The sequence below is a fragment of the Buceros rhinoceros genome, unplaced genomic scaffold (assembly GCF_000710305.1).
Source record: "Buceros rhinoceros silvestris isolate BGI_N320 unplaced genomic scaffold, ASM71030v1 scaffold14213, whole genome shotgun sequence".
In the NCBI taxonomy this organism is placed as follows: Eukaryota; Metazoa; Chordata; class Aves; order Bucerotiformes; family Bucerotidae; genus Buceros; species Buceros rhinoceros.
The window spans coordinates 46669-62693 of record NW_010405477.1 but is presented as its reverse complement, the minus strand read 5'-3'; the positions used below and the strand labels follow the sequence as shown (position 1 = coordinate 62693).

The 16025-nt window shown below is 38.8% G+C and overlaps 1 protein-coding gene across 1 annotated transcript in view; it reads left to right on the top strand.

The window, feature by feature from the left end:
- The first annotated feature begins 343 nt into the window (after positions 1 to 343).
- POLA1 (polymerase (DNA directed), alpha 1, catalytic subunit) overlaps positions 344 to 16025 on the top strand; it is a 58490-nt gene continuing 42808 nt past the window's right edge. The window contains exons 1-12 of the mRNA XM_010133760.1: positions 344 to 577; positions 1846 to 1930; positions 2565 to 2626; positions 3373 to 3462; positions 5099 to 5215; positions 6090 to 6265; positions 6665 to 6794; positions 7122 to 7241; positions 8259 to 8355; positions 8877 to 9001; positions 10802 to 10951; positions 11179 to 11301. Coding sequence (XP_010132062.1) covers positions 344 to 577; positions 1846 to 1930; positions 2565 to 2626; positions 3373 to 3462; positions 5099 to 5215; positions 6090 to 6265; positions 6665 to 6794; positions 7122 to 7241; positions 8259 to 8355; positions 8877 to 9001; positions 10802 to 10951; positions 11179 to 11301 — 1509 coding nt within the window. The remainder of the gene's footprint in view (positions 578 to 1845; positions 1931 to 2564; positions 2627 to 3372; positions 3463 to 5098; positions 5216 to 6089; positions 6266 to 6664; positions 6795 to 7121; positions 7242 to 8258; positions 8356 to 8876; positions 9002 to 10801; positions 10952 to 11178; positions 11302 to 16025) is intronic.

Sequence of the window (16025 nt, the reverse complement as noted above, 5' to 3'; positions counted from 1 at the left end):
TTAATTATAATAATAAAAATCTAAATTTTATGAAGTCTTCTCCCTTTGGACTGACTACAATATTAGATGATAGGAGGTGGTATATTCATTTAGGTGAAATTATGCTCACTTGGCTTATACCTTTCTCTACTATGACTCTCTATAAAGCTTCCTGTAAATTTTTTTTTTTTTTTTTGGCGTTACACGTTCTCCTGGCCTCAGTACAAATCTTCCCTCTCTTCGGTGTTAAAGAGCCCCTGTGACTAGGCTTCTGACTGGGCTGTCAGGGACCAGGGAGTTAGCAAAAGTTGGGCAGGATTAGTCTGGGTCTTGGGCTATCCTACAAGGACGAAGCATTGAAAGGATGTGCAGCAGTGCCGTTAGAGAAGTCCTACCTGTGGTTCCAAGAATAATGAAGGTAGTGGACATTGTTTCCTCAGAGCCTTCAAATCAGTCGGTCAGTTGGTGTAAGGTGGAGGCTGTCGCTACGAAGCCTGGCTTGGTGAACGTGGTAAAAGATCTTTCTCCCCCTCCTCCTCTCGTGGTCATGTCCCTCAGCATGAAGACCACTCCCAACCCAAAGACTCACCAGAATGAGGTAAGAAATTGCTCTCATTTTGGTTTGGTTTTGTTCTTTGGCGTGTACAAAGAATTTTCTAAGGCTTGGAAGAACTTTACCTGATAAAACATGTCTAAATAGTTTACTGTGGAATAAACTTTATGTGCTGCAGGCTTTCCAAATAAATTTTTACTGGGGTCTCACCAGCACGTGAACTGTGTGTTCAGGGGGCCTGTTTGGTGAGAATATTTAGTGTGACAGTGGATCCCATGTATTTTTTCAAGCCTTCTATTTTTTTGTTTTGCATGATAGTTATAAATTACTGTCTCTGAACAGCTGTTAATGGATTTTTTTTTTTTTTTGGTAGCACTAATAATGGGTTCTAGGTAAAATGACTGTGTTTTTCTGCTGATAAAGCCGATCTTAAAATAGAATGAGAATTTGGTCTACTGTGAGATCTTTCCTTTTTCCAGAAAAGAGGAGAGATGTAGCTGGCCACTCTCAGTTCTGGACTGCAGACCACAACATGTAGTTAGGCACATTTATCTGTTTTTTAACGTCTCCCTCGCTTAGGAAGAAATTCAGTATTCACTAGTAGGATGGGGTAGTTTTGTCTGGCTAACTGAATGGAATTAAAATTAGGCTGGCAAATTTTTCAAGCAGGATTAGTCCTCTTGGTGAAGTTAAATTTTTTGGGGAAGTAGTATGGGGAATTCCTGGTTTCCAGCCAACATAATGAGACATATGCAAGGTACCAACAGGACTCTGCTTGCCGAGGTGTTTCTAAAGCCTGCTTGCTTTGACTTCTCTTGGGTTTTCCTGACCAGCATCTGAGGAGCCAGGACCTGTTGCCAGCAAAGCAAGCAGAAGCATCAGTAAAACCAGTAGCTTCTAAAGGCTAAAGCCTCTTGGCTGGCTTGACTGCTTGCTTAGGGGCAGCTCTTGCGGAGGCAAGGCTTCTCTGCATGTCCTGCCCTGCTCACATCTCCCCCGCACTTCCTAGAGAGTCCTTTAACTTGTGGGGTCTGTTCAGATTCCAAACAAAATTTGAAAAAGAGTTTTCCAAAATGAATTATTTTTCCTCTCAGATTTCTAAGATAATAATGTAAGAGTAAATCCTGCTTTATTTTACTTGAGTTCAGTTGATAACTTTAAAAAATCTGTTTATAGTTGGAATTAATTTAAAAAAGATCTTTTGTAGAAACAAGAGAAAAGAGATGATGAAACTTTAAAAAAAAAAAAGGAAGAAAAGGGTATTGATAGCAATCGTGTTTATGAAGTTGTTTTTCTGTATCTCCTTGGTGTAGATTGTGGCTGTTGCTGCTCTGATTCATCAGAAATTTCCTCTGGATAAAGCACCCCCTCAGCCTCCTTTTCAGACACACTTCTGTGGTATGTACCTGGAACAGTTCGTGAGTAGAAAAATAATTCCTTCCAAGTTTGCTAACTTTTTATTGAAGGCTTTATTGAAAAAAATCTTCGCTTGAGATGATGCAAAGTAACCGGGATCTATACAGTTTCCTACCATTTTTACTATTTTACTTCATCATGTGTTATCTTGGATTGCTTTCTTCATCCATTAATGTAGACCGTTTACATACTGTCACACAGTTATTTTTAAGTTCTTCTGAACAGATTTAAAAAATAAACATGTCTAATTTATTTATAAACAAGATTTCTTAGGGGGAAGAAGGTCTCTGGCGGCAGTGTCATGGTAGTAAGATCAGCTAAGCTTTGAGATTCAGACCTCAGTCCAAAGTGAAGTGTTAAATGCTCTTGAGAGGAAGTTCTTTGAAAGCTGTGGACCGTAGTTTTAATCTCCAGTGATTATCTGAAATAAGACTTATTAAAATTGTTTTAATATTTTACTAACTACTCGGTTATCTTGAGGACAAGTATTCACATAAGGCTCGCTTTTTAGAATTAAAGGTTAGTTTTCCGAAGCTCCTTTTGTTGTGGATGGGTGCTTACAGGGAGGGCACATTTAAGAACTTGTACGTAAGAACAAATATAATTTCTTTTGCAGCTGTTTCCAAACCAAACGATTGCATTTTTCCTTATGACTTCAAAGAAACCATCAAAAAGAAGGTAATTTCATTTAGCTTTCTGAATGTAGTACCTTGTAAAATACGAACTTCATGTTGCGTTGTGTAAGTTGTATAAGAGAAATATTCAAAGGAATAGCATGATTATTTCATTAGTTTTCCACTCTGCAAACCTAAATCCAGGTATTTATTCTCTGTTGCTTGTAAAAACGGGGGTTTGTGTTCTGTGTGATTCAGTACTGCGGCTAGTTGTGCTCATAAAACAGAGAGACTGTTAGAAAAGAGAGTTAGAAAGCTTTTGTAAAGAGGCTAAAATTGCGATTCTCTTTCATTATACCTGACTAGGTATAGTACTTAGAGTAAACTAGGAGAATTTGTTTCTTCTTTCCTTGGAGAGTAAAGTCTGTTGAAATGTAGAAGACATCCTTTCTAAAGGGTACCGGGAGAGCTGACAGAATAATAAAGTAACCCATTTTTATTTTCCCTCTTTTTGTGTGATCTTAAGCCTGTGAGTGAAGGATGCACACGGAGCATTTTCCTGGTGTGCTTGATTCTTAGGAGGCTCTTAAAATATCACTAGACACCTGCATACAAAAGCAAAATGGAAAAAAGCCTCTGAGAAAAGCTTTCTGTGTCTATGGGAGTGAGAACAAAAAGCCTTGAATTATAGAAGGAAAGGGAGAACTCTGTGGTGCTTTATTATTGTCTCATAGCTAGTAGGGGAGAGGAGATGTTTCCATTTTAAACTTATTGGGTCATTGAAATCGGGTGCTCTCTTGCTCCTTTTAGAATGCTAAAATAGAAATTGCTGCAACAGAGAGAACACTGCTGGGATTTTTCCTGGCGAAGATTCACAAAATTGACCCAGATGTTGTTGTGGTGAGTAGTCCTGAGACTCTGAGAGTTAAATTAAAGCATGCTGTCAGTGGGTCAGCCGTGTTCTTTTTCTTTGTCCCCTTGTAGGTGGGTGGTTTTTTTTAATGTTTATCTTAGAATGCCATATGAATTGAATTTGCTTATAAGACAGCAGGTATACTTTGATACAAAGATGATACGGAATTTTCCCTGACAGCATTTTATACATCCTATTATTTCCCATAATACCCGAAATAGGCGGTATTTCCATAGTACCTGAAACAAGTACTTTTTTTCTTTTCTCAGAAAGACAAAACATGACAAAAAAACCTCTTGTGATTTTTCTAGAAAAATGGGAACTCTTGGTATACTTCAAAGTCTGTTTCAGTTCAGAGGTTCATGTAATTGGTGTCACCATCTAGATTGTGATTATGCTGTAAATCAAAACGATAACCTATACGAATCCATGGGATCTGAGCAAAGTTTTGTAATAAGCATTCTTATGTTTTCTACTATATTGGCAGCTGAGCATTTATTATAATTAACTCATTTCCTTTTTTAGTTATGTTTAATTAATGCACGTTCCTAGCTTTCATTTTGTGGAATTTTGAAGACAGTTTGAAGTTGGTTATGTATCTGAGGCTGGTTACGTACAACTTGACATTACTCTGTAGGTGAATACAAATAATTAAGTGGTGGGAGTAGGATGAAGTGAGCAGTCAGATGCATGATGTTTTCAGCTCACTGCGATTGGTATCCGGTGTTCGCCCCACAGGCTGAGCTTCCTGGCGCTTATGGGAAGGAATCGGGGGAAACCCTTCAGCCAGTGATTTTGAATTGAAGATGCCAGTAGTAAGGGTGTGAGAGCTCTAATCCGAAAAACAGCAGAGCCATGTTAGTGCAATTTAATTTGCACCTGGTTTAATTAGTGCTGTTGGAAAACAAGCTGTATCAATATAGGTAGGACCTCTCTGCTGTGGCTGTAACGCTGCTGCTGTTGATTTTAAGGAGCTTCTGTAGCACAGTATGGCACTACACAGATGTATGTGGCGTGATGAACCCGCGGTTCCTGGTGAATGACTGGTCCACGTAGAGACGTGTTCGTCAGGGTGGCATTTTGCGTGCAGCTGAGGTTCCAGGCCACTTTTATCAATGTCTTTAGCATCGTTTAAACCTCTAAAATACAGCCAGAGTACTTTGATATGTGAATGTTGGTGGCAACATCTTCCTGTCCAGATTTAACACCTACGCCTGTTGTAGGAAAAAATCACATTATTTTGATGTCAATATTGAGACTTTCATGGATGGAGAGAAAAGAAAATACTCATAGCCAAGTTTATATGCTGCATGAAGAATAGGGTTTTTTTTTTGAGAAAGCTTTAAATTCGAATCTCTGATATCAAAGCATAAAGCTGAATTGTGTGTGCTGTGAGCCAGTTATGGAGCTGATTTTTGGTATTCTGCTGAACAGCATTGTTAGTGTTAAGACTAATGAGTACTGTTGATGAATGTTCTCTTAGAAAGTGCTTTCTATGAGAGAGATAATGCCATCAATTAGTTGGAAAAAACCACAAAGGGCAAAGGAATGCCACGCGTGCTAAAGTAAGTCTTTCAATTTGCATTTGTTGTAACCTTTTTTTGTTATTTTTTCTGCTGAAAGGGTCATAATATTTATGGATTTGATCTGGAAGTGCTGCTTCAAAGAATTAATGTGTGCAAAGTCCCTCACTGGTCCAAGATAGGTCGACTGAGGAGGTCCAATATGCCAAAGCTTGGGGTAATAAGATTGCTCAAGTCTTTTAAGCCCCTTTTATGTTGCCTGTGATTAAAAATGAATTAATTTTGCTGAGGAATTGTAAATGTGACACTGATGTATTTTGACCGTTGGTCATGCTGGATTTCATGTGTCCCAGATCAGAAATTATGAATGTTTATATGACTTTTATTACAGTAATAAGCTAAACTAATTTTCAAGTTAGGCTAATTTAGTTTACGTATCTCAACTAGATGATGGTAATGACAGATTAATTGCAGTAGTCTTTACTGTAACAGTCTTTGTCTGCTGTAACTGTAAAATGAGAAAATGTGATTTGGATTGATTGGTGAATCATCAAATAGAGAGCTGCTAAGTTGTTAATTCTGTAGCTCTTAGCATGTATTTGTTCAGAGGACAATGTGTGAGTCTTGGAGTTCTGAAGTGCTGAACGTGACCGTGCTCCTGCCTGTTCCTGGCCTCCGTAGAGGCCAAGATGAGTATTCGTGTGTCGTTTGTTCTGTGACTTTGTTGTCCTGCTGTTACTACAAAAAATACCCTTGAAGGAAAACCAAAATCCATGCACATGTTTGTGTTGGGACTATTCTAATTATAAAAGGAAAAAAAAAAGCATGACAGTTTAAGAATTAAGAGCTAACTAGTAACAAGAGTTAACTAGCTGCTTCTTAATATACACATATGCTAAAAGATACATGGATTCCTTTAGGGCATTATTATAAAGCTTGAGTATTAGTGTCTTAGTAGAGTATTAGAGTATGTAGTGACCAACTGACTTGACTGAGTCTTAGAAGCATGTATTTTGGATAGATGTACTTTGTTAACACTTGTATGTTTCTTTTTTTTGTTTGTTTTTCTCTCGTTGTGTGATATCGTTAAGGGTCGAGGAGGGTTTGCTGAAAGGAATGCTGCCTGCGGTCGAATGATCTGTGATGTAGAAATTTCTGCTAAAGAATTAATTCGTTGCAAAAGTTACCATTTGTCTGAACTAGTCCGTCAGATTTTGAAAACAGAGAGGGTAACAATTCTACCAGAGGAAATTCGAAATACGTACGGGTATGTTGCCGGCTCATGTTTTTAATCCATCACTGGAAAGTAGAATTGCTGTGCATTTCATGCTTGCTTGTTAGATGTGTCCTGGAGATGCTTACATAACATACTGATATTTGAAAACTAAAATACTATCTTAACAGCATTTTGTAAGGTTTCAAGCTACTCATGAGCGGTGGCTTATTACGCAAAACATTGATTTGTGAGAGCGTTGGTTTAGATACACTGATAGGATACGCAAGCTTGAGTTCTGGCATTTTTTTCCAATTCAAAGTGTTTGCTATATGATTCAACGCTGGGGTGCTACAGTTACCACATGTTCCGTACAGCATGTAGGTCTGAACTATTACAGAGTACACAGGAGGCTGATTTTACTTTACTAGTCCATCCCCCTTCTTTTCCCAGCGATTCTCCTCACTTGATGTTCATGCTGGAAAACACCTGGACAGATGCCAAGTTCATTCTCCAGATCATGTGTGAGCTGAACGTTCTGCCACTGGCCCTTCAAATAACAAACATCTCTGGGAATGTCATGGTACATTTTTTTTTTTACTTAACATACACACCCATTGTCCCACAGAAACAGTTGCATGTTTTCCGTGTTTGATTTGCCAGTTTTCATTTCTAAACATTAATTAAGAATACATGATGCTATAAATTTTTTGCTGTAACTAGTGTAAAGAGTTTGGCAGTCCAGTCAAGTAATAATTTAAAACTTCCATAAAAATATCACATTTAAGTTTTGTGGTGATGATACAGAATAACAATAATGCTAGGTGAACTTATAAATAGTTGAAGAATGTTGCTTAGGTCAGTGTTTTCTATGCTGTGCTTTGAATTCTTATTTTGCCCCTCTCTGTAGTCAAGGACAATGATGGGTGGACGATCGGAACGTAACGAGTTCTTGCTGCTTCATGCATTTCATGAAAAAGACTACATAGTGCCGGACAAACAGGTTTTTAAAAAGCCTCCGCAGAAGCTGGTGGGTCCAGTTTTTCCAAGAATTTTTATTAAAAATAAAAAAAAATTCTTCTATGTTTTCAGTTAATAATGGAGAAGCATATGGTTTAAAGGGACAGTGTAACGCCTTTTCCATTGTATCACATGGTATTGACAGAAACTCAGTTGCTCTTCTAGTTTAAAATTGAAATAAGCTAAGTACTTGTCTGAGTAGGGAAATGGTAAAGAAGATAGTCTGTGCTGCTTAATAGATTCCCATTTGCCATACAACTATTCTGCTGATGAACAGAATTTCAATTATAGTTTCTAAGGTGGGTGATCTGAGAATGTGGGTAAAATATCCAAGGTTATTAAAAAAAAATCCTGTGGATAATAGTGTAAATGTATTTATGAAAACTTCTACCTTGTTTGTTAGTAAACAAATTAAAATTTGTATTTCCATTTCACTATATTTTGCTTTTTAGTTTTACTTTTAAGTAAGTTCAACAGTGAATTTCAAAGCAATAATTTCTGTTGATTATGGCATCAAAGAAGTGCTGGAATTTTAAATGATTCAGAATAGCCTTGAACAACTGGGACAAAAATTCTTACTAGAACAAACCAAGTAACCAAATACTCTTTAGGTCAGTAATAGAGTTTTTATTTGTTTCATTAAAGCCCAGACATTGCATTTCTAAAACCTGGATTTTCATTGGGTGGTAATGCTTCCAGGTCATGAGTTGATTCTTCCTGCTGGTGCTGACTTTTACAGCCGTCCAGGAAACGAGTACTAGGGCTACGTCGAATCATGACAATTCCTTAAAATCTTTGTAGTCTCTTGTTAGCAGTTTGTTCCTATAGGAGTTGGTTTGAATGCAGTTTTGACATGTAGAGAGCTTTAATAAGGATCGTGATTAAAAACACCATGTTTTGCATGTATTTGAGAAGGAACTCTGTGCGCTGGCTCCTAATTTTGTATTTAATTTGCCAAAAATAACTTCTTCAACAGTACAGAAATCTTGGGAGACTAGATAATGACTTTCTTAAATGCCAAATGTAGGTGGATGAAGATGAAGATTTTGAAGATCAGAATAAATCAAAGATAGGGAAAAAGAAAGCAGCGTATGCTGGGGGCTTAGTCTTGGATCCCAAAGTTGGTAAGATGTGGCAATTTTCTGTCTTTTTTGAAGTTAGCCAGGTAGGTTGCATTAATGCAGACAGATTGCAGTGAGCGCCATCTGTGTATCTTGTGGAAGTTTGGTGTGGTGGGTTGGGGGCGGGGGGTGCAAACAAGAAAATTCCCAACGTTAATTGTGGAATCACTTATTATTGGGACATTTTTTTGTTAGCTTTTTGTGAGAAGATGATGGTCTTGTAAGGAATTCGGTCTGTATATCTGCGTATAATTTTCTAATGGACACGTAAGTTTTCTTTCGGTTTCTCCTCTGTGTGGGGAAAACTGTACAAGTGTCCTACAGTAACACAGAAGCTATCTGTTCAACTCTGGTGAGTTAATGGGGTTGGATCGTTCCACTTCTGACAGCTTTCGATACTGGGTGATGGTGCATCTCAACAACTGCTCTAAGTGAAGTGTGTCATTTAAATATTAATCGTGGGGTTGGATTAAGTGCTTCAGGAGACTGAGTAATTATGACTTTTGTTTTAAACTCTATTTTAGGTTTTTATGACAAGTTTATTTTGCTTCTCGACTTCAACAGCTTGTACCCATCGATTATCCAGGAGTTTAACATCTGCTTTACCACAGTGCAGCGACTATCATCAGAAGCACAGAAAAGGGCAGAGGTTTGTGTGTGCTTTAACTTGGGACTTGAGTTACACTGTCTTAACCTTCAATGTGTTTTCTGCGAATCGGCTCTTTAAGAAAGTGTTCTTTTTCACTGTTTGCTCTTGGGTTTTTTCTCCCCCTCCTGCACTTAAAAAAAAGTGACTCTTGTTTAAAGATGCATCATAGTAAGTCTTGGTTTGGGAGGTTTTGAATATTATGTGTCTGTGACCTTCCTTTTAGTAATACTCTTACAGAATCTTGGTATGTTCTCTTCCATCTAAATAGAATCTTGGTATCCTCATGAAACTAGATTTTTAGTGAGGCTCTGGTGGCCCTTTTCAGCCTCAGGTCCCCCTGACAGTTTCTGAGCCCCCTTGACCAATTTCATCCTAAGTTGGTAGAGGTTCTGTGAGGTGAAGTTGTCGCAGAATTCACGCAATACCTGAATGAGGGAGGCTCCAGGCTCAAGTCTCATGCGTCTGCATGGGGGAAAGAATGCAATATGAGGTCAGCTCCTATTAGACATGAGGAAAATTATGTTCGTGCCTTGGAGATGTGTCAGGGAGTGACACTGTGGCTGTGTCACTTGTGGGACCAGTTTCATGCTGTTTAGTACAGCATTAAACTCTATTAAACACAACTGACAAACCTCCTGGAGGTGCAGCTCCACATACTGTTCTCTCAGCACCGGTGATGGCCGTGGCTGCTTATGCTCATTTCTCAGCTGTGCTGGCACAGTTGTCAGTGGAACTCTGTTGTAAACTGAAGCAGTGAGCTGGTCAGGCCTAAAGGTTAAACCTGAGGCTTTTATTTTTAACTGGTATCAGCTCACAGATTGAAATTAGTGTGTTGTGTGAAGTAGTTATGGGACGTAGTCCCAAACCAACTGAAATATCAATACCATAGCAGAAATGGGGGGAAAAAAGTATGTAGAACTCTGTCAGTAAGTTCCTTCAGACTCTCCGTGGATTTATTCTGCTTTCTTAAGCATGCTTCAAACTGAAGCAGCTCATTTTTATTTCTGTCAGGGTGTCATTTCTTGTTATGGACCTTCCCAGACTGCTTTACTAAACTTGCCAAGCTCATAGTGTTTCTACTGCTCTTTCTTTGCGTATTTGTCTCTTTCATTGTGCTTCTTCCCATTTTTTGCTGAGCAGCCATTTCTCTGGTTAAGCTGACAAGAAGAATGTGTGCTTTCTGTTAGGTTACTGTTTTGCTGTAATCAAGAGTTGCTTGGGGTGGAGTTTTCATTCTGTTGTTACTGTTGATTTCTCTTTTGTCAGGTATCTTATTCAAAGTATCAGCTCTACACAGCATGTGTTCCATTTTACAGTTCTGAACACCAGAAATTCTTAACACAATAATTAAAAAAGGATGGATTTTTTTCCGCACGGAGAGAGTTGCTTGTGTGTGCACTTTTCTTTATATTTTTGTATCTATCAATATATTCCTATGAGTGAGAGAGAGAGAGAGTGTGTGTGTTTTATTTATCTGGATTTACGGAGTGATATATGTATATAAAGTACACATGCTTTTTAAAAAATAATAATCTTCCTGCTAATGGTCCATGTCCCTCAGGTTTCTCCCAGACAGAGACAGGTTTAGTCCCTGTCCCCCAGCAGGGACTAGGTAATGTAGTTAAATACCACAAAAAGCCCCTCATGCTGCTTGTTTTAAATTGTGCTTTGGGTCCTCTGCAGGAGTGGGTACAAGCTGTGAGGTTTTGGTTTGGGTTTTTTTTCCTCAAGTTTTTCAGTTAACACATTAAAATCTAATTTAAAGCAAAAAAAATTTAAGCAGTGATCATCATTTGACAGGTTGAAGAAGAGGAAGACATTCCAGAGCTTCCGGATCCATCTCTGGAAATGGGAATTTTGCCTAAAGAAATCAGGAAACTGGTGGAGAGAAGGCGCCAAGTTAAGCAGTTAATGAAACAGCCAGATTTAAATCCTGACCTTTATTTACAGGTGTGTTTTACAGAACTCGTTTGATTTTCCTTCCACTCCCCTTCAGTGCTCTGATCAGCTTTGCAGAACAGGGATGATTAGTAGTGAGCAGCGACTGGAATGTGCTTCCCTTTTGGGCCGTCATTGGCGCGGGCGCTGTAAAAAGCTGTAAATGTAATTGTGGACATTACGTTCTGTTCTCTGTTGGCTATGGGTCTGTCATTTTTGCTGGTTATGTTTCTTTTCAGTATGATATCAGACAGAAGGCTTTGAAACTCACCGCTAACAGTATGTACGGCTGCCTGGGATTTTCCTACAGCAGATTCTATGCCAAGCCTTTGGCTGCTTTAGTGACGCATAAAGGGAGAGAGGTAAGTTGTTAAACAGGTCATATACACATGTAAAAAGGGTGAATTTAAGCCACCTACTTTTTCATTTCAAACTTGCTTTGGTGTCAGAACTGTAATTTTTATCTTTCTTGTGCTGCAGAAGTTGGAAAAAAAATTAAACTGGTGTCTAGAAAAGAATTGGATAAATGTCCCCAAGAGTATGACACGTTGAATCTCTAGCTAGAGCCTCATTTTGAATTAAACTGCTTAGTTTCAATGGACCAGATTATGGTGACAAAAAAAATTAAATCACGTTTTTCATGAATTTGCAGTTCTGCTTGGTGGGTTAGTCTTTGACTCCATGGTGTGCTTCAGCTTTAGATGATTTTGTCTTTGGTCAGTCTCTCCTGTGCCCTCTATGCCGAGTTCCTCAAACCCTAAAGGTTGTGACGGGGCTAACTGGTCATGTGGTGACAACGGATTATATATCAGGGTCTTATTTTCAAAAACTGTTTGTTCTTTAAAATGAAGCTCCTCATTAGCCTCAAGAGGCTAGATTTTATTCTAAGAGTTGTTCTTAACTTTATAGGCAAAACTACTTTTGCCGTTGATTAGGATGGCAGTTCAATGCAGACCACACTAGCTTGGTCTCAGGGTGAAAAATAATCATTAAAGATCCAAAATATACTACTGAAATACAGGGTCTCAAAACACATCTTTCATGATGCTGTTTATTAGCTCTTTATAGAAGAGAATACCAAGCAGGAACCTGCAAAAGTGCCAGGAACGTATGTGACAGGATGGCTGGTCAGCCTTTTGTTCAGAGGCACACGCTCCCTGTGATGTGAGGGCACAGCTGTCCTCGTGTGGCCTGGCCAGTGCACTGAAGGTCCCCGTAACAACCGTCAACCGACGTGGAGAGGGACACGTTGTTGCTGATAAGACATCTTTGTTTCTGAAGTCTTCCCATCTAAACCGTTCTCTAGGGAGAAGCCCACATGTGCTGTCCTCCCAGCTGAGGTAACCGGTGTGTTTAACCTTGCACGCATTTCTAACTAGGAAATAATTTCCAGGTTTGACAGCCGTAAATGTGCTGTGCATCTGTGTGAATTCAAAAGCTGGTGTTTCCTTTAAGGAAGCATTGTCTTCACTCTCGTTGTAAGATTCTAATGTATTTATCCACAAGGTTGGCGTGCAAACGTTTGAGTATCATAGCTTTGTATTTTCTAGCAGTATTTTACAAGTCATGAGTTTGACTCCTTGGGTGTTTTATGATCTCCATTAGCCATATGGAGTGCCTGCCACAAACTGGGTATTGTGTGCATACTTGAGCTTTTGGCTGCTGTTGAAGGGGGAGTGCGAAATAATTTTTCTTTGCATGTATAGTGAATTCTCAATTGTCTGTGAGTTACCAGTTATGAGATAATGATGTATAAAATTCTGCATTATGTTCCAGAATGATGGCAGAATGGGAAAATTCTAAACAGGTGCTACAGGATGTGCTAGGGAGCACTTTCAGACACTTTCTCTTACGTAGCTGATATTTGGTTGGAAAGGATTTCTCACCTCTTAAATTCTGGTGGTGCTAGACCTGGGCTTGTTTCTGCTGAGCCTTGCACACATTTTCACCTCCAGTTTTGTAGCTGCTCTGAGTTTGGGGAAAAACTTAATACTATGGCACAGTGTTGCCTGAAAGTGTGTTGTACCCAGCGTAGGTCTAAATGTTCGTCTGTGAAATGGGGCTGCAGGGAGCACAGCAGAGAGATGCCAATGAAAGCCTGTGGGAGCCAGGCTGCATCTGGCAGTACTAGTGCTGAGCTCAGTGGGGCGTTACTGTCTTGGTAGGTCTCCTCTGTGCGGTACAGCACCTCCTGTAGAGCTAAAACTATCTTTTTTCCCCGTTCTTTGAGGTAGATTAGTATTCATTACTTCGGATACTGTGGAGATAACAAACTTGAAAATTTGAGAAATTGTCAGGATGATCTGTAGTTTTGTGCTTCTGTGTAAGTATGATAGATTCTGATGAAAAACACTGTATATGCTCGGTTCTGAAAACTTGAATTTTTAGGTAGATGGTCAATAAACAGATACAGCTTTATGAGTTTCTTATTTCTTGAGTAGTAGGTTTTGCCACAAAAGATGACAAAAGGGGACACCTTAGTTTTCTGGCTTTTTTTTAAGTTGAAATATTTTATCTGGAAAAATACTACGTTATAATTTTGCATTAGTCTTTCTATTCATAGGTTTCCTCTTACTACTGAGTGCAAATATAAAAGAGGTGAATGTTAAGTATCAGGAGATTTGGGTTCTCTGTATGAAAAGGTTAATTAAAAAAATAACTGATGGAAAAAAATTACTGTTTTGAATTTATTTGGCCTTTTCTGATGATCAGTAATTGATACCTTCCTTTTTTTTAACTGTTGTGGAGGGAACCTCAGTAAACGCAGGTAGGCTTGTAGATGTCGAGGTGGGAAAAATACGATGTGAGATGAAAACTGAACTTAATATTTTCACTAACACACAGTTCAATCGTAAGTCTTAGAATTATTGAAAGTGGGAAATATATATTTCAAGTTGAAGAAGTTCTTGAAGTTTATCATAGCATTAAGTTTTGATGTACTGGAGAGAACATGTTTTGATGACCTTTGTAAATTGCTGCGCTTTACTTGTGTGACTGAAGTCCCTTTTGCTGAGGCTGTAGAAAGACCGAGCGTCTGATGTCGAGTGCTTTGTACTACCTCTCCTGGACTGTAACGTCTCTTTATGGTTTGGCAATACCAATGCACGTGAAAGTAGTGGAGCTACCATGGGGTCCCTTAGGGAGACTAAAAATTCTTGTAATTACACTTTGACTTTTTAAAAAATTGTTTATAACTGTGGTAGCATTTGGTGTGTTCACTTCACTTTGATTGCAGAGGTATTAAACATGATGTGGAAAGGCCATTTAATAAAGCCAGATCATAGTGCTGGTAATCAGGAAGAGGTTTGTTCTCTTCAGTCAGCCTTAGCGAGATACGAGCTAGAGCCTGAGTTTTATTTACCTTAAGACACGGTAGGAATGTGGCAAAGCCTTACAACTCTGGATTTTCGTAGGCTGGATCCAGCAGAGAGGTTAGCGACCGTGATTCTGGTGAAGGAGGTGTAATTTATGTGAATAGTGTAGTCATGGTAGTGAGTTTTCACTAGATGGCGATAGAGACCTTAAGATCATTAATCAATTAAGAGTTTAATTTTTGTCACAAAGTGTTTTAAACCTTGGCTATCAGGTTTTGCAGGTGGGTCTTCCTCGCTGATTTTTTTCAGTTGTGAGTAATCTCTAGCAGAGAAGGTGGGGCATATCAGTGTGAATTTCTCAGACTTTAGTGTGATTTATATCACAGGTAGATTGGTTAAGTTTCACTGTATTTTGGAAGGAAAAAAGGTTGAAAATTTGGGGTGCGAGGTAGTTAAAACCATAGTTCAGATCTGCTTGACTTTTTCAGAAAATCTAGATGTTTTCCTGTTTCAGTCATTAGAAGTGCATCAATTCTTGGTCTTATTACAAATATTAAAAAATTGTTTCTGCATTTGCAATTCGAATGTTATGTTTTTGATCTGGAATGCGTTAGAAGGATTCCTAGAACTTCTCCCACCCACTCACACCCGTGGCCCCCCTCCCCCCCCTTCCCCCAAGTGTTACTGAGTGTTTGCCTGGACGTTGCTTGTGTTGTAACTACAGCAGTTGCTTGCATGGAAAAGTAATAGGAAAATATTTAATATATTTTTAGCTGTCCTTTAATGTAATTTAACAACTGGAAACAAGATGAGTCGGAGTTGTACAACCAGCCAGCTCTGCTCTAGCAGGCAGTGTAAGGTCATGCCTTTCTAGCCTCTTGAAAGGACAAGTCTTTTGATGCAGTGTCAGTTGTCTGATTTCCCAAATGCAGGATTTTCCTACAGGACAGCAAAGTTATTGAGAGAATTTTCTCTATTGGCAGCCTGGCTGCTAATGGCTATCACTCAAAGCCGAGGCCTTTTCCAGGTACTTGCATTTTTTCCACGTAGTTTTTCATTTTTGCCTACTTTTGCCCAGGCAGATAGAAAACATGCCTTTGAAAGGAAAATAACCCATTTGCAGTTTTCAGCAGTGCTAACAGGTAGATGTAGTGTTACAGTATGCAACATAAAAGGGGGAAAGAGGCAGTTGGGTTAATTCCAACTTTCTCATTCAGATCCTTTAGATACATTCTCGATTAATAATTAGTTTAAGGCCCTGGCAGTCAAAAGGAAAGAATAAAAGCATGTTATTGCTGCAGTCTGGGAAAAGAATGGATGAGGGAGGAGAACTATGAAGCGGAGAAAAATGAGCTCATTTAAAAAAAATTAAGCAAGTGTAGGTAAGCAAGTTAATGGCCATCTATTGTAATTGTCTTCTGTAAAGAAATCCAGCCATCTCTTTTTTTTTTGCAATTTTTTTTTTTTAATTTAAGTCTTGTTCATCCAGGGAAATTGATCATCAGCTGCTTTCTCTGAATTGGACCTGAAGCATTGGTTTTACAGTCTCCAAGAGTTGTCATGTGAATGGGGCAATCATCAGACTCCTGATTTCTTCCATGTTGTAGCATGGGAGAAAGGAGGTTGTTAAAAAATGGAAAGGAGGCTCCTAAAGTCTCGTGTAAGCATGCTGTCTATTTTTAAACAAGGATTACAACATCACTATAACATTTTTGGAAGACATGGAACTTGATGATAAAAAGCTAGGAAAAGAGTTTCTTAATTGCTTTTAA